Source organism: Cololabis saira, chromosome 14, assembly GCF_033807715.1.
Source record: "Cololabis saira isolate AMF1-May2022 chromosome 14, fColSai1.1, whole genome shotgun sequence".
NCBI lineage: Eukaryota > Metazoa > Chordata > Actinopteri > Beloniformes > Belonidae > Cololabis > Cololabis saira.
Window position 1 is genome coordinate 25,140,149 of NC_084600.1, and position 26,349 is coordinate 25,166,497.

At 40.5% G+C, this 26,349-nt stretch overlaps 1 protein-coding gene across 2 annotated transcripts in view; it reads left to right on the forward strand.

The window, feature by feature from the left end:
- Nucleotides 1-26,349, forward strand: part of opcml (opioid binding protein/cell adhesion molecule-like) — a 564,503-nt gene that overhangs the window by 332,609 nt on the left and 205,545 nt on the right. Inside the window, exon 2 of one of the 2 annotated variants that reach the window (XM_061740231.1) lies at nucleotides 5,525-5,600. In XM_061740231.1, the coding sequence (XP_061596215.1) occupies nucleotides 5,525-5,600 (76 nt within the window). Of the gene's footprint in view, nucleotides 1-5,014; nucleotides 5,601-26,349 lie in introns of those variants that run through there. The other variant, XM_061740230.1, reaches the window with a different exon arrangement.

Consider the following 26,349-nt stretch of genomic DNA (forward strand, 5'->3'; position numbering starts at 1 on the left):
TGCACAACTGTGTGATAATTATGGAAGGCTGCTTGTATGTTTACAACATGTAAACAACTTGTTAAGCTCGGTTTTCTGTTTAATCAGTCATGGAAGGCTTTCTAGGAACATAAACACAAGAAGTTTAGCAGAAACAAAAATAACTTATCATGTTTACGATATATTTTATAGTTCACTTCATCCCAAGGACAACCTCTGTTGGGTTGATCGTTTTTTGTTGGACCTGCAAAATTGGCTATAAATCTGTAAGCTTTTCATGCACAGATGTCACTCCAGTGGACAGCTATTCAAATGCTGTTTCCTTGTATCGGTTGAATGTTTCCTTGTATCTGATATTTTAAAAAATTGTTCATTGTTAAACAGAGACATGTTTTTGCCAGATCTTTTTTCCGCTGTTTTTTGGGGACTTTCACAACTACTGAATTTATTCTTCATACAAACTTGAGGTTGTTTTCCTACTGGGTGTGGCCTGTTACCCCTGGGGTGAGCAGTGATTACGTTTGGATGTGGACTAGAATAATCGGACTGAGATCTCAAAGAGGTGGTCTCCATTTGAATCAGCTGGTGAACTTTGGTCTTGTACGACTGCAGAGAAAGAATAACAGAGCCAAAGCAGGAGCCTAGAATCTAATGCTTTGGGGGCAGTGACTTGAGCTTAGATTGTTTTTTCTTATTAACGTCAAACTAAATAATACAATAATGCAACAATTTCGTGTTCTCTTTTGCTCTGCACCTTTGGTGACGCCAGAGCATTGAAATGTTCCTCTCCAGCCACAACTCTGCTTTTATTCAAACTAAATTATTGGGAGATAGAGATAAATGCACAATTTAACCAATCAGCAGGAAGACAACTAATCCATGTATGTTCACCATGTCATAAAACAACAAGTATACCAGATTATTCCACAACGCAATATCTTCTTTCTCTAATTCCATTTTTGTTCCCATGACACACAAATCTGACCAATAAGCAGTGAGAACATACAAGACAAGAACACAATGTGTTACTTGTATCTGTCCCCAGTGATGGAGTCCAGTGTTGTCAGTTAACCCCCTTCGACCCACATCAGATATCTTAACAGTGTGCCAAAATGACATTACGGTAAAGAAATTAACTTGTTCATTGTTCTCAGGAGACTCAAAAGCTGTCATCGTAATTCTGAGAGCTGCTGTTAGATGTGCAGCAAAGTGCCGCTCTGATCCCTGGTGGCCAGCCACCCCTTCATGCATACAGATACGGAGGCAGAGAAATCGAGCAGGAGCACATTAGTAAACAAAGCGAATGTGGCTCAGGGAAGTTAAGGCTCTCATTAATTTTAACACTTTCCCTTCAAAGTTACCTTTTCCCCTCAAACTAATCAACAAACACTTGAACTAATAATTTTATATATTAAGAGTGCAAGGGGGTTCAAAATTGGCACCTGATGCGTCAAACCCCTTCCAACCTTTTAAATAGTTTAAAAACAAAATCACAAATGTAGTTTTTTTTGTAATAAAAAATAAAAAGATAACGTGATATTCAAAAGAGAAACTTTTGGTCCAAATGTGCTACTGCTGCTTTTTCTTTAAAATCTACAACATCGTTATGCAAATTTTAAATATATCGCATTAAAGCTTTCCAGTTGAGAGCGAATAATGGAAAATGAACTGTAAGGTGTCATTTTGGGAAGAAGATGTTTTGGAAACAGCTGCTCTTATAATGGCTTTGTAGCTGTGGAACTAGACAGTTACAGTATTATTTAATGCAGAAATAAGCTGCATAATAATAAAAAAAAAGTCAGCTCTATCTCTACATTTTTGTTTACTCTGTTGTTAAGGTTTGTCCCAAGAAAGGCTTGGTGAATCAGGAAAGATGCATAGTGAGCAAGAAGAGCAAATTATGACACAAATCTATGCGACTTTATTCTGATTTCCAAATGCTTTCAGTTTTGTCCTCCACACCAGTCTGCAGCAGTATTGGACCAAAAATAATGGTAATGTTTTTAAGGTTTGAAATTGCCAGCTATAAATGTAACAAAGTTTCACAATTTGCATCTGCAAGCTAAACATGTTTCATACATGTACAATGGTAATTGTGGCAACAACATGCAAAAGAGGAGCTACTTTGATTCTCATGTTGGACCAGACATATAATGAATCCACATGGAATACAGTGAAGGCATCATGAATACGAAGCATGAAAGAGACCCCCACTGCAGTTGGTGTGCTTGCTGTCTGGTCAGCTTGCAGTCTCTGATCCAACTCTGAATCTCTGGTGGGGAAACCATGAATTGACCTTAGAAACGGAGTGTATGAAGAATGAATATTTTTTTCTGTGTTTGACAGCGTTGACTGGGGTATTTGAAGTGATTGCCAGCTCAAAACTGTGACATGACAAAATCCTGTCATTTAGTCTGGTGCAGCCTGAGTCGGAGAAAATCAGATTTATTGAGCTGTTCAGATTTGCAGGGTACTATGAGATCACAGATCCAGATCACAGTAGAATAATTCAGCTTCTCCATCTTTATCTCCCCCAAAAGTCGCATCATACTTCATCCCCTGTTCCTCTGAAGTAGGTGGGAGAAAGCTGTCAGACTCATTTCAAAAGATGCGCACCCCACACAAGATAGCGGTAAAGGCGATTTAGCGCCCCAAAAACAGCTGCTATGAACATAGCAATGACATGTAGAAAAGAATTTCATACTGTTTATTTGTGGTAATTTGACCGATGTATGTCACAATTGTTTTGAGACCTCAGGCAAGTGTCCTCACCTTTAAAAAGTACCATATATCTCTATATAGGCAACAATAATTTCATGTAACTGTACTTATTAACCACATGGTGCATGTTGCCAGTTCTACAGCAGAGCCTAATTCAAGCAACGTGTTAGCAAACAGCTGTAATACTGGTGATCTAGAGACAGGATTCTGGGAACAAACTTTTTTGGAGCAGTGACCTACTTTTCCTGCTTGGTAGCTCAGCCTTTTGTTGTACCCGGGAGATGAAAACAGTGTTGCAGCCTGCAGACCTTCGTATCAAAGTGCTGGTAGTTTGTAAGTCTGTGTCAATGACAGCACAGTTTAAGAGGAGGGTGATGAAAACTATCCCTATAAATGCATTCTGGAGAAATGGCCCTCTACCTGTTTGCTGTCTCGGGTCCATTTGAAGACATTTTATGCACAAGGACCTCATAGTAATCACCTGAGGAGCATTTTATAAAAACTGTTTTCAGTAATTCAGAAGAGCTCTTTCTGACAAATTAGTGGGAGTTTTAGCTTGCTTTAGCTTGCCGTGACTGGATTGACCGTGACTGGATTGTTTGTAATTTATTTAATTAATCTGAATTTTTTCTGTTTCTGAGCTATTCTGTGTGTGTGTGTGTGTGTGTGTGTGTGTGTGTGTGTGTGTGTGTGTGTGTCACACGGCATGGACTTGGGAACACTTCCAGGAATCACTGTCTAAGAACAGAGAACACAGCTGACCGTGCTATCACGCAAAGATGAAACCATTTGTGAACATGATTCACAAACACTGCTGTCCTCTCTGGACCAAAGCATATTTAAAATGATCTGAGGAAAATGGAAAACTGTGCTGTGGTCATACAAGTCCATCGTGTTGGAAAACATGGAAACATTAATGATAACAGGTATCTACAGGTTTAAAAGAACATATGCTTCTATCCAATATTTCAGGAAAAGCCTTGCATTTCTCAGTGGGACAATGCTGAAGCACAAACTGCTTTTATTGTGAAATAATGTTGTCACTGGAGAAGGTTCTAGGTGCTTAACTGGTCTGTAGGCAGTCCAGACTTTTCACCAGCAGAACTTTCATCATGCAATGAAAAACATGACAAGGAAGACTCAGGCATGTTGAGAAGATCTAATGCCCAGACACAAGTTCATTACCTCACTGTAATGTTTTCTGTGTTCTGCTATGAATGAAATATGGGTTTTGATTGGTCAATAATTACATTATTTTTCATTCATATATATATACAGGACTGTCTCAGAAAATTAGAATATTGTGATAAAGTCCTTTATTTTCTGTAATGCAAAAATGTCATACATTCTGGATTCATTACAAATCAACTGAAATATTGCAAGCCTTTTATTATTTTAATATTGCTGATCATGGCTTACAGCTTAAGACAACTCAAATATCCTATCTCAAAAAATTTGAATATTCTGGGAATCTTAATCTTAAACTGTAAGCCATAATCAGCAATATTAAAATAATAAAAGGCTTGCAATATTTCAGTTGATTTGTAATGAATCCAGAATGTATGACATTTTTTTTTTTTAATTGCATTACAGAAAATAAAGAACTTTATCACAATATTCAAATTTTCTGAGACAGTCCTGTATATATATTCTGTATATATTTCTTTATAGGTATATAAATATACACACACACGCTATATATATATATATATATATATATATATATATATATATATATATATATATATATATATATATATATATATATATATACATATATATATATATATATATATATATATATATATATATATATATATATATATATATATATATATTGTGTGTGTGTATTTGTTCTGCTATGAATATATTCTATATATATTTCTTTATATAAAGAATAGAATAAAAATACATGTATAAATAAATATACACACATGCGTGTGTGTATGTATGTACAGTATGTATGTATGTATATATATATATATATATATATATATATATATATATATATATATATATATATATATATATATATATATATATATATATATATATATATATATATATATATATATGTATATAAGGTTATTTATTGTTGCCGTGTTCCTTCATAGCAGTGAGACACTACGAACCCCCCCGTGGACCCTTGGTGGTCCTGGACCCCAGTTTAAGTGAGCGACTATGCTACTAGTGAATCTGACAGCCCTGCATGCTTCAGACCATATGGTCCTCCTGGTGCGGTATCTGCCATTAGAGAGGGAGGGAGGGGGAGAGAGAGAGAGAGGAGGGGGGGAAGAAAAGAAGATAGTGAAGCGAATTGAGGCTCGTGCTTTGAAGGCTCCCACATTCCCAGCCGTACAGCAGGAGGACAGAGCTCAGAGGGAGACGGGGACAGAGGAGTCTGGCGCAGCTCTGCCTCATTGTCCATTTCACCGCGACTACAATTAGAAGCAGGGGAGACTTCGCATTTTTTTCTGAGAAATACAGCGCTTCTTCTTCTTTCCATCTCCTAAAGTCTCTCCCCGAGAGCGGCTGAGAAACGGAATTACACTTGTTCTTCCCCACAAGAAGTGACACGGAGACTGTTTCATAAGCAGCGTGTTTATCTGGAGGGAAACTAGTTCACCCGCAGCTCCGGCAGCGTCTTGTTTGTGGAGCGGAATTTGCGGCTGTCTGTCTGTCTGAGGAATACAATCCCCCTCGATTGAAGTTACTCTGGAAGTTGCGCAGTGACGGGAAAACATGGGAATGTGCACCTATGTGGCGCTGCCTGGGAAAAGGCTCGTCGTCCTCGGACTTAAATTGTTATTGCTTGTACCTGCAGGAGTTCCGGCCAGGAGCGGAGACTCGGTGGTGAAGGACAACATCACCGTCAGACAGGGCGACAGCGCCGTCTTAAAGTGAGTAGGACATGCGAGCGCACATCATCCATCACGTCACATTCTCCCTGATTCCGCCTCAGCATCCAAACAGCTGCTCAAGTCCGGGAGATACTAAAGGTCACGACATGAAACACACGCGCGCTTGTTTCCACATGCTTACCTGCATGCCTGGCATGAAGAGGCTTCGGTGAAATACTCTGATTATTTTTTCTCCTGCTCACTGCCCTTGAATGTTATTGATCTGGTTTGTTGATATCTTGTTGAGGATGTCCAGCCCACACTCAAATTAAGTGTCATGAAGGGTTTAATGCCTATTGATTGTGCAGGTTATAAGATAGCTCGTAGTTTTGGATACGCTTCAAGGCCCTCTTCTGGACCAGGTAACCCACCATGCAGACTGTCCAGTTTTTTGCTCTTTTCCTTCTCTGAGGAGACTCAGAGTAACACAGCTAGATCTTGTTTTTGTCACTCATGAAAAACAAACGTGCAGATACACAACCATGTGATGTTTCCGTCTTCACTTGGGTCTTTGCAGATGTTTATAACAGACCAGATGTGCTAAAAGCTTAGTTTTCCTGTAAAATTGTGTGAGATAGGATGCTGCCCAAGATGCAGAAACATAAAACATGTCAACATGTCACGAGTACCTTTTGAAACATAAATAGAAAAGAATATATTTTATGATGTAAGTGTAGAACTCAGTCAGTGGAGGAAAGTGACAGAACATTGTACAAAGTAATGCATGATGATATTGAATAGAGTTGTCAGTCACAATTCTTTTTTTATAATTTATTTTCAAAATATGGATAAATAGATAAAAATGAGGGACACTGCTCATTGGGTTTACACATGCTGGGTGATTTGTGCTGCTGTGTAATCCTGCAATGTTTAGAAAGGTCTATATGTTCAGTACCTCATGCTGTCAGAGCAGGGCAGTAGAGTTCATCTGGCTCCATGTTTGTGGAGAGGAGATGTGTATGGCTGAGAATGATTATATTCTGTAAATAAATGATGATGACTCACAACACCTCAGCTTTTTGCTGAGGAAATCAGGTAGAAGATGATCACGTGCTGGTCACTGGCTACAGCAGTTTACCGGTGAGAAAGTGCCCAGGATGGAAATAAACCTCATTTTCTCCTCTCTGCTTTCGGTTTATAGAACTTATTATTTAGTCACTTGCTGCCAATTTAGCTATTTGTTTTACTCTCCTGACCCCTTTTGAGCGTTGACCTGTAAAGGGTCATCTCTGCAGTTGCTGCCAGGTTTCATATTTTCCTTTTTGTGCCCTTGACGGTGCACCTCCACAGAAGTCTTCACACAACACGTGAAGCTGTTATGACCCCCGACTGAATCGTAAAAGGAGAGGTTTACAAAGGGGAAGGGAAAACTGACAGCGCATTTACCTGGGGCTTCCATGTGCTCCGTGGCGTATACAATATACTACCCTTCAGGAAGATGAACTGTCTGTCAGTGAGCTAGTCACTGACAGGCAGCACAATCCAGGAACCCATGCTTTATCTCCATGCATGGCTTTAAGCTACTCCACAAGCAGGAAGGACTGGATGGTGTTGAAAGCGCTGGATAAATTGTTCATTTTCGTCCTTCTTTCCTGCTTCTGTGTGTGGGGGGAAAAAGCCCTGTGGAGCTGGCATGTGATTGCACTATCCAGACATTTGATAGCTTACTGCAACATGTCTGAAACGCCCCAAGGCTGGCGTTTTGAGCTCACGCTACCTCCCCTGTGACGGATAAAGAGGAGTTGAGGGACATCAGGCTTCGGAGGTTCATGCAGACACTTATTTGACTAAAGTAAGGGAAAGACTAGCCTGTTAAATCGCTTGTACTTCCTCTTTTAATTCCATGTTTTGTTAAAAAAAATTTAATAAATAACAATCTGTTTGCAATATATCTTCGGATGAACATCAACATTTACCTTTTTTCCTCTGCAACTATTTACTGACTCAGTACCTGATGTATCAGACAGGGTAAGGATAAGTCATAACCAGGTGAAAGTTGTAAACAGTTACCATATCAAGTGTGCAGGCCTCTGCAGAGCTCCATAAACAGGTTGGCCTGGAGCCTTCAGGTGTCTGTTAAAACAATACCAAAAAGGAAACAGCTAAACAGTAGGCTCAGAGAAGTCAAATCATTAATGCACATTAATCTGGAGAGAGTTATACACCCATTTCCAAAAACGTTGAAGTTCAGTCTTTTAAAGTGAGAAAGATTATTCTCAAGTGGAAGGTAAGACAGGTTCTAATCTTCTCAGAGGTTGATGTCCCAGAAAATGAACTGCTTTTGTCTAAATGGCCGGCTCCATGTTTGCCAAAAGCTAAACACAGTATTTCAATAGAGGGGCCCTGCACCCGTTGTCAAGTGGAGAATAGAGGAGCTAATCATTGTGGTTGTTCTGCAGTCGAAGGAGCTGGGCAGCTTGCAATCATTGAGTCAACCATGAACTTCTCTCTATACCAAATTATTCTGGAGGCAAAGGTGAGGCAAAAGCTTGTTTGAGACTGGGCCAAGTAACAGGACAATTATCCCAGACACTACGGCAAATCCACATCCGAATTGCTGAAACATAAAATAATTGATGTTCTGGAATGGCCTGATCAAAGTTCAGCTGACATTCCAAACCAAATGCTGTTGTGGGACCTTTAGAGAGATGTGCATAAGGGAATCCCAAATCTTAATGAGCTGAAGTAACATTACAAAGAAGAATGGACCAGAATTCCCCTTCAGCCATGTGAGAGACTGATAAAGCCAGAGATGAAATGAAAACTTCAGCTTATTATATATAGCGGCTAAAGATGGGTTTATAAACTTGAATTATGGGGCTACTTAGTATTGCTCAGATCATTTTGTTCTTGTTGTTTAATTTTAGTGGTTGTTTAATGGTTATTCTTCAGCTGTGGTATTTGCCTAAAAATAATCCCTGACACGATCAGATGATTTCTATTATGATGTTACACACACACATAACCACCAACGTATAGTACTGTATTTATAACCTGAAAACAAGGACAAAACTGTGATATTGCTGAGACGTATTTGGAAAGCAGCCACATTGACGTCAGTCTTGCTGTAACTGCAATATTTTCTTTATGGTAACAGTCGCATAAGTGAAAAGTACAAGACTCAGGTCTCCACAATCCACCCATTTTTTGATAGCTTGTGAGGTTAAATGTGTTGCATTAGGGTTAACATTGAATGAACTAAATATACTTTGTATGTACTCATCATAATTGTATTTGCTGATATATAATACTTGGGTATGATGTCAATGAGGACACAAATAAGGAAGACTTTCACCTGTTATATTTTTCCTTTCTTGCTACAAAAACATCATCAGGTATACAGCTGTCTGCCCTGCTTCAGCTATGCACTCCTTCACTCTCCCCCAGGTCAGCAGATCAGTTACTGTTAGTCGCCTCTAAGTCTAAGAAGAGGCTTAGAGGTGCCCGCGTTTTTTCAGCCACCGGCTCAAAGTTGTGGAACGAGTGACCTTTACGCATCAGACAGACTGACTCACTTCACGCTTAAATCCTCCCCATAAACATATTTTTTTCACTTTGGCTTTTAAATCAGTTTGACATTTGAGATTTAGTGTTATATTTTATTGTTTTATTTTTGTTATATGCTTTTATGTTTTATTTTTGTTATTTTTGTAGTGGGGGGGTCTCGTTTATGAAACGTCTCTGGCAATACATTGCCCCCACAAAAAATGGAGAGGTTAATAATAGAGGTAATCTGTTTAACCGGGTGGCTAATTTAGCGGTTAGTTGATTATTGAACATCTTTTAAGCATTCATCATCCCTCATAGATAAAATTGATGTTAAAAGACCTCAATATATTATGTGGACAAAATAAAACACATACATTGTTATAACTAAATGACTACAGCAAGCTTCTGTGTTGAGTGGGACCGCTATCACATGTTTAAGTCTTTTCAAAAATGATTTCCATACACCATTTTGCAGTCATGTCAATTAGCAGTTTTTAAATCATAAATAGTTTTAAGAAAGACAGGTTCCTGTAAGTTTTTCTTGTAACCTAAAGGGACTTAAAGGGAAAGTTCCGTTTTTTACAACCTGGACCTTATTTCTGGCATTTTTTATGGTCATATACTCACCCAGAAAAGTTTGGTGTCATTTGGAGTCCTTCGGAAGATATAAGGAGTTTTGTGCGAGCCGCTTCTCCATATAATAGTAGCGAATGGGGGCACAGCGGGACACAGACGATGCAGCGTCTAAATAACACATTATTGCCGCGAAACTCGTTCATTTCTTTTATGAATCACTAGATCTGCTTCTGGGCATCTTCCAGGACCTGTTGTCTACATCTGGGGCTGTGTGTATAACAAGGAAATCAGTTTGTAAACAAGACCTCTGAACTCATGACGTCATCTCTGTGCGCGCACTCTGTCCTCCGTTCAGTGAGCTCTTCAGCCGTATACTCTGGCTCAAAACGGTAAGGACGTCCATCATATTCAAAGTCGTCGTCCACAACCTCAGAATTTGACAAATATTCAGACATGTTTCAAATAACTAACAGTAAACTAACAGTAGCGAACTCCAGCTGTACACAGAGCTGTGTCTGGGATGCGCGCACAGAGATGACCTCATGAGTTCAGAGGTCTGGTTTACAAACTGATTTCCTTGTTACACACACAGCCCCGTATGTAGACAACAGGTCCTGGAAGCAGATCTAGTGATTCATAAAAGAAATGAACGAGTTTCGCGGCAATAATGTGTTATTTAGACGCTGCGTTGTCTGTGTCCCGCTGTGCCCCCATTCGCTACCATTATATGGAGAAGCGGCTCACACAAAACTCCTAATATCTTCCGAAGGACTCCAAATGACACCAAACTTTTCTGAGTGAGTATACGACCATAAAAAATGCCAGAGATAAGGTCCAGGTTGTAAAAAACGGAACTTTCCCTTTAAGCATAAAAATAGGTGTAATTAAACCTTTGATAAAACAAGACGAGGGGTGCCTGAGGTTTTTGCACAGCACTATTTGTAATAAATAATAATGATAAATAGTGTGTTTCTGTGAACAGCTGAACGTGAAACACATCCACGGCTTTGTAAGCTCAGGACGAGGGTGTTAGATAAGTGCATACCATTTACTATGTCAGAGACACTTTGGAGGCTGCAACTACAAGAGAGGCAGCAGCGTGCATTACAGCATCCATCCGTCCATCCCATTTCAATAGGTAACCACCAGTCATTGAAAATGCATGTTTTTGGACTGTGGGAGGAAACTGTTGTACCCAGCCGAATTCCTTGCAGCATGCAAGCTCAAAGAAGAGAGTCCAAGAGGGAACCTTCTTGCTGTGAGCTGACACTGCTAACCACCACACCACTGTGCTGCCCAGCATGAAACAATCTCTCCCAAATCAGTGTCTGGGGAAGAAAATACACTAGAAAAAGATGGAAAATGTAAATGAAGACAAACTATTTCTGAAGCTACTTCAGCAAGCTGAACATTTTAGATTACAGTTGATGAATTTCATATGAAGATGACAGATGCAGAGACGTGCATATACATTTGAGCCCAGTGTGACTTTGAATTTCCATCTGAGTTTGATTTATGGAGCAATTACCATCCAACTAATCTAAACCTTGCTTAGTAGTGAGGGAAAGTCTAATGTGTAATGAGGTGGTGTTTTATTTCAAGCTTTCATTTTACTCACCTCAACTTTATTTGTAGAGCCATTTAACACAGCAACAGTTGAAACAAAGTATTGAACACAAAACATAAAACAAGTTTAAAAACAACAAAAACTTTATAGGTTATAAAAATTGACAGTGATGCAGCTTCTCTGATGTGTGGCGGGAAAGAGGTCTAAAGCTGTGGAGCAGTGAGTGCAAAGGCTCTGTCCCTTCCAAGCCTCCACCTAGACCTTGGTATCTCCAGAGGAACTGATCAGCTGATCTAAGGGAATGGGATAGCAAACAGGGAAGGAACAACTCATGGAGGTACCGACGAGACCATTTAGGGATTTAAAAACGAATAAACTCCAGCCAGTGGAGCGATGCTAGAAGCGGTCTCTTTTACACACTCCAACCAGGAGACTGGCAGCTCCATTTTGGACGAGTTGGGCACGAGAGACTCCAAGATAAAGCGAGTTACAGTAATCCAGCCAGGAAGTGACAAAGGCATGGATTACTGGCTCAAAATGTGGAGCTGTTACAAATGGTTTTGCTTTTGCAAGTTGACGAAGACTAAAAAAGCACTTGACTTTAACACTGTGCTTATCTGGATGATCAACTTTAAAACTGCTGAATTTAAAACCCAAGTTAGAGACTGTTGTTTCTTTTATTTTACTGTATTCTTCGTATGGCACTTAAAAGTGCTGGAGAAGATATTCTGAAGAAATTATTGGTTTCTTGTCAAACAATACACAAGCCTGTCCCTAACTGTGGCAACCCCAGCATTAACTACTATCAAATCTACAAAAGGTGTTGTTGTTTCTGTTGTGGGAAAACGTATCAACATCTCTGTATATGTTTAAACCGCTAGTTGACTGAATCCGGACCGACATTGAATGCATTTAGATTACCAGGAATATGTGAGATGAGCCAGATTTCAATAGATTTAATTAAGCAGTTGCATGCAAGTAGGTCAGTGTATACATAATTTGTTTCGATGCAGGAATAACACAGAACAAGGGATGTATAATGATTTTAAACACCACAAATGATTACTAGTCCTTACGATTATGATAAACAGGTCATTGTAATGTCAGAGCTAATCTTTGAGGAACAAAATACCAGTTTGCTGTACCCAGGCCAAGGCTATTACTCACATCAGTAGATTTGGTTAATCAAATGGCCAAGGCTAAATTCCCATCACAGTTTCCCATTGAGAGGCCAGTGATAACGCTTTTATTTCACACTCAATCACATCACAAGGTTTCAAGTCGCTAAAAAAACAACTAGTGTTTGAGAATACGAACCAGTACTCACACTGGCTGCTGTCCAAACATGTGTCTAGACTGAACACGGTGAAATAGACATTGTATTTCAGTAACAGGACAAATGATTTTAGTAATAATAGTTCTGTTGGTTGACATTATTGTTGTAGTATGGACAACAGTAAGGAATCAATCACATAGCATAAAGGACCCAGTGTTGTGTTTAAAAGTCTTTTTTGTCTTTTTCCTTTTATTGGTAAGGCATAATGGCTGAGTTGTAAGCAATAAACTTCTATATTTACATGTACATACATACATCCCATTTTGATCCAATTACTGCAAATTTACTAAAGGTTAGTTAAACATTTACGAGAATGAGCAATGATATTGGGATGGTGAGCAGAAAAAGGGCATCTTGCGAAGGGAAACTTGTGGAATGAGAAATGGAAAAGGACACCGTGTGCTTTTGTTCCTCCTTTCATGATCTTCGAAAAATGTACTGTAATCATGTTAACCCTGAAATTACTGAATTTAGCAATTCATTTGCCCAAAAATTGCGTCCAATCTTTGCATTGATCACTTCCAGTGATAATACATTGTGTTGGAGGAAAAAGTAAGTGTATCTATAGAGTAATTACTTCAACCGAAGCTTAAAGGAGTCAGTACTTTGTAAACCTGACTGTCTGTTGCAAAGGTGCTTTAATTGATAAAAGACAAACATTTCAAATGTTGCTGTTCTTAAGAAGTATCTGCTGATGTGTGAGATACCTCACAAAACGAGATCCTCAAAGACGTACAATCACGAGATGTTGCATGAAGCTGGAAAGCAGACAGTCATCTTAAAGTGTCCGGGCATCAGTCAGTCCTAGAAATGTGTGCCCAGCTAAGACTGCTCCACAGGCAAAATCCAGATTCTTTGTTGGGTTGAAAAGAAGCCATGATGAAAGCTACAGGCTTAAAGACACAACTGGAGCTGGCAAACATTTGTTTTATCCTGTAAGACTTACTGTATGCATTGAAAAGGGATGGTGAATAGGCACCACACAGGAGGCTGCTGCTCTAAAACAACAAAACAAAAAGATGTTGCATAATTCAGAAGGGCTGGGAAATAATTCAATAACAATATATTTTGCAATATAAATTGATTCCTTAATGATTTTTAAATCATTTTTTAAATTTTGCTGTGCATTGATTAGAACATCTATCACGTTTAGGAGGCTGCAGGACACTGCTGTCAGTAGATGGAGAACACCGAAGGCTACCTCACTCCACATCACAGCTCATAGCGTGCCGCAGAATGTGCTATTTGGTGGTTCCAACCAAGCACCAGAGTCTAAACCTCCGCTCATGCGGAGCTAAAACGTATTGCACTTCCTCGACTGACTGCAAGAGGCTCCGAAAGCGAGTCAATCTGCATGTTTAAATGTCCAACTTTAGACCAGAAATTAACATATTTACAGTCTGGTTCAAAAAACCTTTTTTTACCACACCGGGAGAATTTCTATAAGGCAATAAATATAATTCTAATATGCTTGATTCACAGTCGGCTCAGCCAATGGCTAATCGTTATCAAGCCCCTATCTGTAATAGTCAAGCTCACCAACGCAATCAGAACTTTGTATCAACCCAGTGTCGTGTAAATGGAACAGTGCTTTCTGTATCTATCTATCTATCTATCTATCTATCTATCTATCTATCTATCTATCTATCTATCTATCTATCTATCTATCTATCTATCTATCTATCTATCTATCTATCTATCTATCTATCTATCTATCTATCTATCTATCTATCTATAGGTATATAGATTTAGCACTTCATTTTATTACCCTAATAAAGTGGCTGGTGAGTGCATTTCAGTTAGCATAAGCACAGTTAGATGGATGGTTTTTAGGATGCTGGTGAAGTGCTTGTTCCTGTTATAAGTGTATCTGTCACATCAGCACTGGACAGCAGAGGACCTTTGGTCTGTGCAGCCTAATCAACATTTTATACTCAAAGATTTATGAATAGTAATATTACTGATGCAATGATGTCTCAGTAAGAGTGATACATGCTGAATCTGTAAAGATGAGGGCCAGACTCCCACATTCAGCTTTCCAGTAGTCCAAAAGGTTTGCATGAATCTTCTTCTAGTGCTCCCTAGACATTCATCTGTTGGCTAACAGCATCCACATGTTGTTGTAAATCACTAAGATAGTCATTCATTATTCATTTTCAGAAGCCTATGTGCCGTGCTGCAGTCCAACTACACCCGCCACTTCTCAGAGTCAGCATAATCCATTTCAGCCTGAGTTTGCTCTCTTTTAGCCCTGCATGTTTGCCTGCACATTTCTGATGTCATTAATACTCATTAAGGGCACCTTCCATTCATAGCACATTCTATCAGGCAATTTACCCTCTAATACTTTCTCTCACCTACATTTTTTCTACTTCTTTGTAGAACATTTGCATCCCTCTCACTTATCTACTTCCATACCTACTGCCCAGAAATATATTTGCACATAATTTAGTGCTACATTTTCTTACTGCTGATATGGCACATCTTGATTGCTTATTGATGTGTCTTAGGTTTGGGGAGGACAGCTGACTGAGAAGGGCTTGGATAATTTTTTTCTTCTTCACTTGAATGTAAAATAATCCTGTATGTGATGATAATGTGTTTTTTCATCAAGTGGCAGTCCATAACTTAAGAGCGTGTTTTTAGAGCAATATAATGGCAACAAATTAAAACATAAAGTAATAAGGCTGTGACTGACGATATTATAGGCTCACCAAATTTCTGTGCAGGGTAACAAAAAAATACAAAATTAAAAAAGATATATTAGTTTAGAAAAAAAAATCCTGGTCTTTAAGATCCCTTAAAATTGGGTAAACATGACTTAACTAGAAAGCAGTGTCTGACTTTGCCTTATGGGGCTGTAGGCCACTCCACTTAACATGTTGCTAAACTTGAATGAATAATGTTTGTTTAGACATGTGTGTGTGTGTACTTCTGTCTTATGGTCCGACAGCATTTCAGTCTGTTTGAGGTCTGGACTTTGACTGGCCACTTTGTCTCTTTCAGCTCTTCTCCTGTATATCTGCTGCCGTGTTTGTACTGGTGCATGGCCCAGTGGGCTGGTCTTTAGCGGTCAAACAATATGTCTTCAAATTTGTCTAAAAAATACCCCGGAATAATGAGGAGTCCATGATTGACTCACATGCTTTGGCTGCAAAACAATCCCAGTATTTATTTTCTATTACTGCGTGATACTCGGTACAAGGTCTTTGTGCTGATGAAGCTCTTGGGTGTTTTATTTCTTTGAGTGTTACCTGGCCTGGTCTTGGGGTGAACTTGGTGGGATTTCCAATCCTTACAGGTTGTTATCTCCCAAGAATGTTCTTCTCTTTTTTGTGAAAGATCTTCTCAGAACAGAATACCAACCTTCATTATTTGGAAAATGACCTGAGACTAGACATGCACCGATTGACTGACCTGCAGAGTACCATTTTGCCTGATAACAATCTTTGCTGTAAGGAATATAATCAACTAAAAACAAACCTTCCCGTACATATATTAGTTTATGGAAGGTCCATGATAGGCTGGTGCCATGTGGACTGGGTAGCAGTCGTGGTGGGGTGCCTCGACGACCCAATCCCTGGACCAAAACCCTTGCAGTGGGGACATGGAATGTCACCTCGCTGGGGGGGAAGGAGTCGGAGCTTGTGCGTGAGGTTGAGAGATACCGACTAGAGATAGTCGGGCTCACCTCCACACATAGCTTGGGCTCTGGAACTCAGCTCCTTGAAAGGGGCTGGACCCTCCACTACTCTGGAGTTGCCCAGGGTGAGAGGCGGCGAGCTGCTGTGGGCTTGTTTATAGCCCCTCAGCTATCGCCATGTGTTGGAGTTCACCCCGGTGAACGAGAGGGTCGCTTCCCTGGGCCTTCGGGTCGGGAAAAGGTCTCTCACTGTTGTTTGTGCCTACAGGCCAAACAGCAGTGCGGAGTACCCGGCCTTCTTGGGGTCCCTGGGAGGAGTACTGGATAGTGCTCCAACTGGGGACTCCATTGTTCTACTGGGGGACTTCAACGCTCACGTGGGCAATGACAGTGATACCTGGAGAGGCGTGATTGGGAGGAACGGCCTCCCCGATCTGAACCCGAGCAGTGTTTTGTTGTTGGACTTCTATGCTAGTCACGGTTTGTCCATAACAAACACCATGTTCAGGCATAAGGGTGTCCATCAGTGCACGTGGCACCAGGACACCCTAGGCAGGAGGTCAATGATCGACTTTGTTGTCGTTTCATCTGACCTTCGGCCGCATGTCTTGGACGCTCGGGTGAAGAGAGGGGCTGAGCTGTCAACAGATCACCACCTGGTGGTGAGTTGGATGCGGTGGCAGGGCAGGAGGCTGGACAGACTGGGCAGACCCAAACGGATTGTGAGGGTCAATTGGGAACGTCTGGCTGAGCCCTCTGTCAGGGACATCTTCAACTTTCAACTCCGAGAGAACTTCTCTCAAATCCCGGGGGAGGCGGGGGACATAGAGTCCAAGTGGACCATGTTCTCTGCCTCCATTGTCGACGCAGCGGCTCGAAGTTGTGGTCGCGACTCGCAAGGTCTCCGGTGCCTGTCGTGGCGGCAGTCCTAGAACCCGGTGGTGGACACCGGAAGTACAGGATGCCGTCAGACTGAAGAAGGAGTCCTACCGGGCTATGTTAGCCTGTGGGACTCCTGACGCAGTAGATAGGTACCGGCAGGCCAAGCGAGCTGCGGCTCGGGGGGTCCTGGAGGCAAAAACCCGGGTCTGGGAGGAGTTCGGTGAGGCCATGGAGGAAGACTTTCGGTCAGCCTCGAGGAAATTCTGGCGGACCGTTCGGCGCCTCAGAAGGGGGAAGCAGTACTCTGCCGGTACCGTTTATGGTGTGGGTGGGGAGCAGTTGACCTCGACTGGGGACATCGTCGGACGGTGGAAGGAATACTTCGAGGATCTCCTCAACCCGACTGACATGCCTTCCACTGAGGAAGCAGAGAGTGGGGACTCTGGGGAGGCTCTCGGTGAGTATGGAGTCCGGGGTCCTCTATTAAGGGCTGTCCGGTCTCTATATGATCGGAGCAGGAGTCTGGTTCGCATTGCCGGCAGTAGATCAGACTTGTTCCCGGTGCATGTTGGACTCCAGCAGGGCTGCCCTTTGTCACCAGTTCTGTTCATAATTTTTATGGACAGGATTTCTAGGCGCAGCCTGCCGGAGGGGATCCGGTTTGGGAACCACAGGATTTCGTCTCTGCTTTTTGCGGATGACGTTGTCCTGTTGGCTTCATCGGACCGGGACCTTCAGCATGTGCTGGGGCGGTTTGAGGCCGAGTGCAACGCAGCAGGGATGAGAATCAGCACCTACAAAACCGAGGCCATGGTTCTCCACCGGGAAAGGGTGGCGTGCCTTCTCCGGGTGGGTGGAGAAGTCCTGCCTCAGGTGGAGGAGTTCAAGTATCTCGGGGTCTTGTTCACGAGTGAGGGAACGATGGAGATTGACAGACGGATCGGTGCAGCCTCCACAATTATGCGGTTGATGTACCGGACTGTCGTGGTGAAGAAAGAGCTGAGTCGAAAGGCGAAGCTCTCGATTTACCGGTCAATCTACGCACCTACCTTCACCTATGGTCATGAACTTTGGGTAGTGACCGAAAGGAGGAGATTGCGGATACTAGCGGCCGAGATGAGTTTCCTCCGCAGGGTGGCTGGACGCTCCCTTGGAGATAGGGTGAGGAGTTCGGTCACCCGGGAGGAGCTCGGAGTTGAGCCGCTGCTCCTTCACATTGAGAGGAGTCAGCTGAGGTGGCTTGGGCATCTGTACCGGATGCCTCCTGGACGCCTCCCTAGGGAGGTGTTCCAGGCATGTCCCTCCAGGAGGAGACCCCAGGGAAGACCCAGGACACGCTGGAGAGACTATGTCTCTCGGCTGGCCTGGGAACGCCTCGGACTCCCCTCGGAAGAGCTGGAGGAAGTGTCTGGGGTGAAGGAAGTCTGGGCATCCCTGTTGAGGCTGCTGCCCCCGCGACCCGGGAGCGGATAAGCGGGGGATGATGGATGGATGGATGGATGGATGGATGGATGGATGGATGGATGGATGGATGGATGGATGGATAAAAACAAAATCATGTTGGGTATCATTAAACATGTCATTTTCCTAAACTGCAGCATTCTTTCTCTGTTACCAGAAATCAAAACATGAAACTGCTTCAGGTTTGTGGATGGACGTATTTGTTCAAATTCCAGAAGAAAATTAGTTAGGGCATATCAAGTATGTTATAGGAGGTATCAGTCTGTGATTTAAAATGTGTAAATCTACTCCTGGTTCGTTAATTTTGGTTACGTGTTGAAGAAAGGAATTGGTCTGATTAGCACACATCATCTGGTTGAGGTGTAAGTCAGTGGTCCCCAACCTGGTCCTCAGAGCCCAGTGTTCTGCATATTTCAGATGTTACTATGCATCACCACACCTGATTCTAATTAATGGTCATCACCAGCTTGACATCAAGGTCTGCACAACTCTGTTGGGGACACAGTTACTTGTATCACGGAGTGCTGAAGCAGGGTAGCATCTAAAACATGCAGGACAGGGGGGCCCAAGCAGCTTGGTGCTCCAACCACCCGTGTCCTGAAAAGCTGTGAGACAATAAGCCTGCTTGCTTTACCGTTCATTTTGAACTTTAGATTCTAAGCAGCATTGAAATTAGATATAAAGAATTTTCCTTTTTTGTTCTCATTTTTCTACTTTTGTTTATGTTTTTTAAAGAATAATAAAGTTTGTTTTTTTTTATTTCACAAGTGACCTTATATTGAACTTTCTTTGTCCATGAATTTATTTACTGAACTGCTATTTGCTTTGTTAAAGCTTGTGAGAATCATTGCTTTTTAGCCTGATACCAAGCAAAACTTACAAGAAAGAATCTCAATTATGTGATAACATCATAGTTTCTCCCCCACTTTTCTATCTGCCCCTCTTTCTGGCAGTCTCTCGCTTAAAAGACTATCCAAAAAAAGATAAATAGGGGACTGTGTGTAATTCTTTAGGAATTCTTCTACATATTTAGATTTAACAATGACTCTGTCTGTCTGTCTGTCTGTCTGTGAATTCACAGCTCTGTTTTGCCACTAAAGTTGCATGTTGTATGATTCCTGACAGTGTCTTGCTCGATCGCAGCCACTCAGATTTCAGTGTTGTCTTTACTGCAGCTATGGGAAGTTGTCTTTGCACAGCCTAAAATTTGAAAATTGTAATATATGAACAGTTGAGAGCCATAAAAACCCTGGAGGGAATGGAGTTTGGTTTCTCAGACAAATCCTCGTGTATAAAAGACGCTTCAAGTTGAGTGAAGTCACTGGGTCCTCTGAGAAGTTGTATACAGATGCCAAAAGGACATCTCTTTCCCAGCAATAAAGGCACGTCTTCCGATATCTTATTGTAGCACCTTTAGCAGCAACACCAACATTTTACCCGTGCCTCAGGTATGTTTGCAGCTGTCACAGTCACCCTGGTTAGCTGCAGCTCTAGCACCGACCACTTTAGTCATGTTTGTTGAATCCATCTCTGAGGATAACGTTTCAAAATGTTCCTCTTTTGTGGGGATATGAATATAAAACAAACAATACAATTCAGCTGACAAGGATATTATTATTCCTTACATTCAGTCACTGTACTGAGTCTTGAGTATCTAGACTTCCTTCTGCACACTGAAACAACAGGGGGTTTTGGTAGAAACATTTTTGGGGGGTTTTCTTGAAAACTGGGCTCTCGTTTCTGGAGATAAATTACCTTTATGTTTTCCAAAGGTATATTTTAGGCATTTTAAGCATTACCATTTATATTGCACGTGACAGAAGGCAGATGTCTCTACGATATATGTGTCCAACTACTGTGCAAAAAACTATGAAGACTAAAAAGTAGTACCCCAGCCCAGAGAAAAATATGTTCAGTATCAATCGTGTTTTCCTTTCAGAAAGCAAGTTACCCTTTCCTCTAAGTAAGTCTAATTACCTCACAATCTCCCCAGAGAACTTCCTGGGGATGCTCGTATATGTTTATACCATTTCTCCACATACTTCCAGCAGCCTTGTTTTATCTATTATGTATTTATTTACTAAAGTAAATAGTGACACAGGATATATTTACATATGACATGCATTTTTCAATGAAAGTTTTGACAACGGTACAGATTTTGGTTTCTACAAACTTTACTGCTTTAATGTGCTTTGATCAAGATTTTTGTCTTTCCATGGTATGCATTTATAAGCATTTCATAAGTTTCAAAGGCTTTTATTGGAAAATTCTGCCAATGACCCAATATTTACACTGTCAGTGAGCACTCAGTATTTATAGTTTTCTACTTATCCACTTGCTTTTTGTAGATTTACCACAGGATGTTGATAGAATTAAGATGTGGGAAGTATCCTGGCCTCAGATACAACATTTACTCGTGTAATTATTGATTTTGAATTTTAGATTATTTTTAACTTGTGTAAATATGAGTGCAAAGGTATTTTCTCAAATGAGACTCCATCCTGCAGTTTAGGAAATCTTTCCAGAAGGAAAGGTGAATGTAACCACGTGAATGTATCATGTGAACAGTGAACATCCTGAAATCATCAATATTTTAGGTTCCTTCTTATCTAAGGAACTGGTTCATTTACAGTTTCTACCCAAACATATTACCATTAGTAAAGCATAGTATCAAAACATCTTACCAGACAAACTTCACCCAACATTCGAGGAGCCGTTTGGTGATCTGTGCATTCTCCTAGCATGCTGCAGCATTATGTAACAAGGAAAAACTGCTTAAATGGCGCAGAGATCATTGTCCCCAGACCTGAATCCCTTTGAGAAGCAGTTTTTCTGTTCACTCCTCAAAAACAAAGTCAAAGATAAAGGGCAGAATTTGGCCCAAAATTTGATATCTAACATACTCACACAGAATTTCAAAAGATTAGAAGAAGAGGGTAGAATGCTTTAATTTTAACTCTTTGAATAGATCAGTTGTATTTTCAAGTAAAACCATTTGAAACCTATGAAATGCTTATAAATGTTATTCACTACACTATAGAAACCTGAGAAAAACACATGATCTAAGAATACTAAAGCCCCCTCCTTAAAGCAACACAATGTAACTTTTCCTCCTTTATATCATATTTCCAGAGTCATTGTGATGGTACATCAACTTACAACAGGTTTAATGACACCTCTGTCATGGTCTGAGGGGTCTGTATCACCTTCACTGTCACTATGTAACTTGGAGGTGCATGGTAGGAACCCTTCCACACTACTGGTAAAGCACTACCGCTTTTGTCCAAAGGAGCCGCCAAACTCAACAAAAGCTGAACGTTACATTGTGCTGCTTTAATGACCTGCGTTTACAAACCTTTTTTTCTGAGATCAAAAAGTAATTATTCAATGATCATGATTCAATTATTGAAATTAGTATCCAAGTTCTATATAACAGAGAATCTTTATGTCCGCCTGCCATGTCATGAAAAACTTTATTTCACTGAATCATAAACTGTGTACAGTCTTTAGCTCCATAGAGCAGAAAGCGCAGTTACCTCCAGAGCACGAAACTGTATACATTTACAAAATAATGAGTGGAAAGTGATTTTCCTCAGCTTTTACCACCTTAAGGCTCTGAGACTAGAAGTTCATTTAAATTTTTCCCATGTGTTATGCAAAGATTAGTAAGTAGAGATCAGCTAATTAGTGAATAACTTTACGCAATTACTGACCTCCCCAGCATAAAATTGTTGCATTTAAGAGATCATACTGATTATTGAGGAAGGGAGGGCCGTGAGGAGCTCGTATACTGTTTTGCCTGTTAGTCAGGTCGTACTTCTCATTTTGTTTTAAGAATGCAATCCTGCAAAAGAAAGAGTTACCAGATGAATCATGAGTGTTATGTCTTAGAAATCCATCTGCAACACATGAACCAAAAACATACAAGTCAGAATTGGGAGCTAAGGGATTTAAAAAAAAGAGAATGAACATAAAGCAGGCAAATTCCTAGTAGATTTAATATTAATTTTCTTTATTTATTTTTTTATATTCCTCAGTTTAGAGCTATTTGTCACTTAAACTTCTACTTTCACATTTACATAAGTAATGCCAGATAACTTGATGCACTGTTTGTGTACCGTACAACAGCTCTTCAAAATGTGCCTGCTAGTCCTCCTCCTTCTCACTTGAGAACTTGCTCATTTCAGAAATCAGATGTCTCTGACCATCTGTTGGCACAAAGTAACACCCTCTCATTACCAGGCAAATCACTCCAAATTCTTCTGGGTCTTCTGAAGCCCCCTGATTGTTATTATGTTGTGGATTCCTGGCGTCAGCCCTTTAACAAGATGCTCTTAACGGACAAATATGGCAAAGAAAGCTGCTTCCTATTGATTCTGTTGCCTGGACAAAGCCAGTTCAAGGGTAGAGCAGGTGGGCTATACACTTGCATGGATAAGGCTGATGTAAAATGTCTTTTTTTATTTTATGGGTCCAAAACACACTGTAAGGGCTGTTAAATCATCTTTATGAAGCAGCAGAAACGACTACATGAAGCCCATGAAAACAGACTTTGCTGCCAAATTTGGTTCATAATTTGATCATGATATCAAAATTTAACCAAGAATGTGTGCATAAAATCCAACATGCTCTGACTTGTATTTATTGCTTCTTGAACGGTCTGTTGTTGGCATTAGATAAGATCCATTAAAAACAGTATGTTTTACTGTCTACTATCAATAATACTTTAAATACTTACTGGAGGGGTATGAGTGTGTGATTCTTTTTTTTCTCTGTATGTTTAGTAGGTATGGCGGTATCGACAATATAGATGACTTTGTGATGTGTGTGTGCGCATCCATTTTTACTACACTTTCAGTTAAGTTAATTTAGACACATTGAAACTGTTAGGTGCCCTGATCTATTATTCCAACTAGATTTCCCAGTCTGCGGACGAGGAAGGAGCACATTTGTCTCAGGCTGGTAGCTGATGGCGCTCATTAATATGGATCAAACTGACTTGGAGTCATCTGGGAAGGATGTCATACCACATTAAACAAATAAGTAGCTGAAACCACTGGCTGTAATGAATTGATTTGCTAGCTTCATGTTGCCACCCCTCCCCCTCTCCCCTGTTAATCACATTTGGGGACATTTTCATGTTTAAAATTCTCAAATATTAAATATTAGGAGAAAATGAAACCTTTTTCTATGATTTACTTGAAAACTATCAAATATCATATTTGTATATTTGTTTTGTGAGCTTAATGAAAATTAAAAACTCACCTTTTTACAAAAAGTGATCGCAAGCATTTAAATCAGTCATTCTAAATGTAAAAGAGGAGCTGTGTTCTCCCGTGGGTTCATGTTTCAAAGAACCAACAGAGGATGTAACCTGCTCACTGAGCTCCTCCTCTTGACCTTCTTCTGACCTGTGGCATTAAATGCAAACAACTATTTCCTCACAACACAGTCATATCTGGCCATTTTTAATCATCTTTGGATTTAGATCAATTGCCAACACAGCAGGAGAGTACATTTCATTCCGGCAGATCTTTTCTTCTTTCATGTCACACTATACCAACATTTCAGAGAACAGTTGTGCTGCTGTCCTTTTCATTGATGTGTATCATTAAAGTGGCAGACAGCCACCATGGTTTATTCCTGCACATGTTCACTATCTTCTTGACAATATTACAGCTTTAAAAATACCAACGTCTCATAATGTAGCTCCTCTCACAATTAAACAATCACTTAGTTTAGGCTAGATCCATGGTTTAATTCACAGCTTACTATGTTTTTTCAAATAATCGGTTAGTAAAGATAATTTATTAAGAAGTAAGAAAGCTTTCCTTCCAGCACTGTTGCCAGGCTGACCAAAGGTCACAGCTGTGTTGAGCCTTCCTTTAACTCTCATTAATAATGACGTCATGAGCTTTTCCACAAGTATAATGGTTTCTGCTAGAGAGAAGAACCATGGCATCCTTCTCACTCTGCATCTGAAACGTTATTGAATGGAGCAGCTTTGCATGTGCATGTGTTGGTCTGCCTTTTCAGTTCATACTTTTACTGTCTTGGTAGTCTAAGCAAAGCCAAGGTCAGGGGCACTCAACCGCAAGGAGGGGATGGTATCACACTCCATAAAAAGACAGGGATGGATATTACATTTAGAGTGATAGACAGACTGTTCAAAACACAATTTATGACTGGCATCTGATGCTGATTAATGTTCAATAAAGGATGTAGTTGGTGTCTACATTCGTGACAAAAACATGTAATATATGACCTATTTTACCTGATCTTAGATAATATATTCACAATAGTGATGATATTACTATTATTATAATGACTTGAAATGTATTAAGAAAATGTATTATTAGAACTCCATAACCTTCATTTTGTTGGTCTGGAACCAAGATGCTGCTTGCTTACTGGTGTGTTTGGGGTCGTTGTCTTGGTGAAACACCCCTTTCAAGGGCATTTCTTCTTCAGCATAAGGCAGAATGACCTCTTCAAGTATTTTGATATAAGCAAATTGATCCATGATCCCTGTGTGTGATAAATAGGCCCAACACCATAGTAAGAGAAACAGCCCCATATCATGATGCTTGCACCACCATCCTTCACTGTCTTCAGAGTGTACTGTGGCTTGAATTCAGTATGTGGGAGTCATCTGACAAACAGTCTGCGGCTCTTGGACCCAGAAAGAACAATATTACTTTTTCCATTTCTCTTTAGGCCACTCGATACGTTCGTTGGCAAATTGTATCCTCTTCGGCAAATGTCTTTTTTTCAACAGTGGGATTGTGCAGGGCTTCTTGCCGACTTATTTGCCTCACAAAAGCTTGTTCTAATTGTCACAGTACTCACAAGTAACTTCAGACCATATCTCAAGTCTCTGGAGCTGATCATTGGCTGAGTCTTTGCCATTCTTGCTATTATTCGATCCATTCGAAAGATAGTCTTCCGTTTTCTTCCACGTCTCTCTGGGTTGGCTTTCCATTTTAAGGCATTGGAGATAATTTTAGCTGAGCAGCCTTTCATTTCTGCACTTCTTTTATATGTTTTACTCTCTCCAATCAACGTTTTAATTAAAGCACGCTGTTTCTTCTGAACAATATCTAGCACGACCTATCTTTCTCAGTTTTTCAGAGGGAATTCCATGTACAACATGTGCTGGCTTCATCCTTAAATAAGGGCCACCAAAATGACACCTGTTTCTTCACATAATGAATGATCTCACTGATGGAACTCCACACTGCTATTATTTTGAACATGCCCCTTTCAACTTAATTATTCAATTACACAGACTCAAGAGCATTCATATCATGAATGTTGGGTCTGTTGGGTTGTCTGACTCTACTACACCTACTGGTAAATTATATGTAATACGATTTATACCGAAAACACTGATTGATCTGGTAGGGCACCTTGGACTGCTATTATTTTGAAAACAACTGTACTCAACTGTCATCATTATTTTGGCATTTAACTCAACCCCAGATCATAATACTGCCTCCACAGGCTTGCACAGTTGGCACTGGTCATATGTTCATCATGGTGTTGTAGAAGCAGCACTGCTGCTTATAGAAATGATGAATAGAAGTGGTAGTTCATCCTTATCCTTCCATGTGCTAATCATGTGTTGAACATCACAGTTTCAGCAGTTTTGTGCTTCACGACCAGTAATTTCACTCTTCTGAAACAGAACCGCTCCCCCAGGACTACTGGATATCTCTCCGGTTGTTTTAAGGAATGAGAGGCACTTTACTGCATCTGTTAGGGTTAAATAATTTGTCACCAGCTAAAACATATT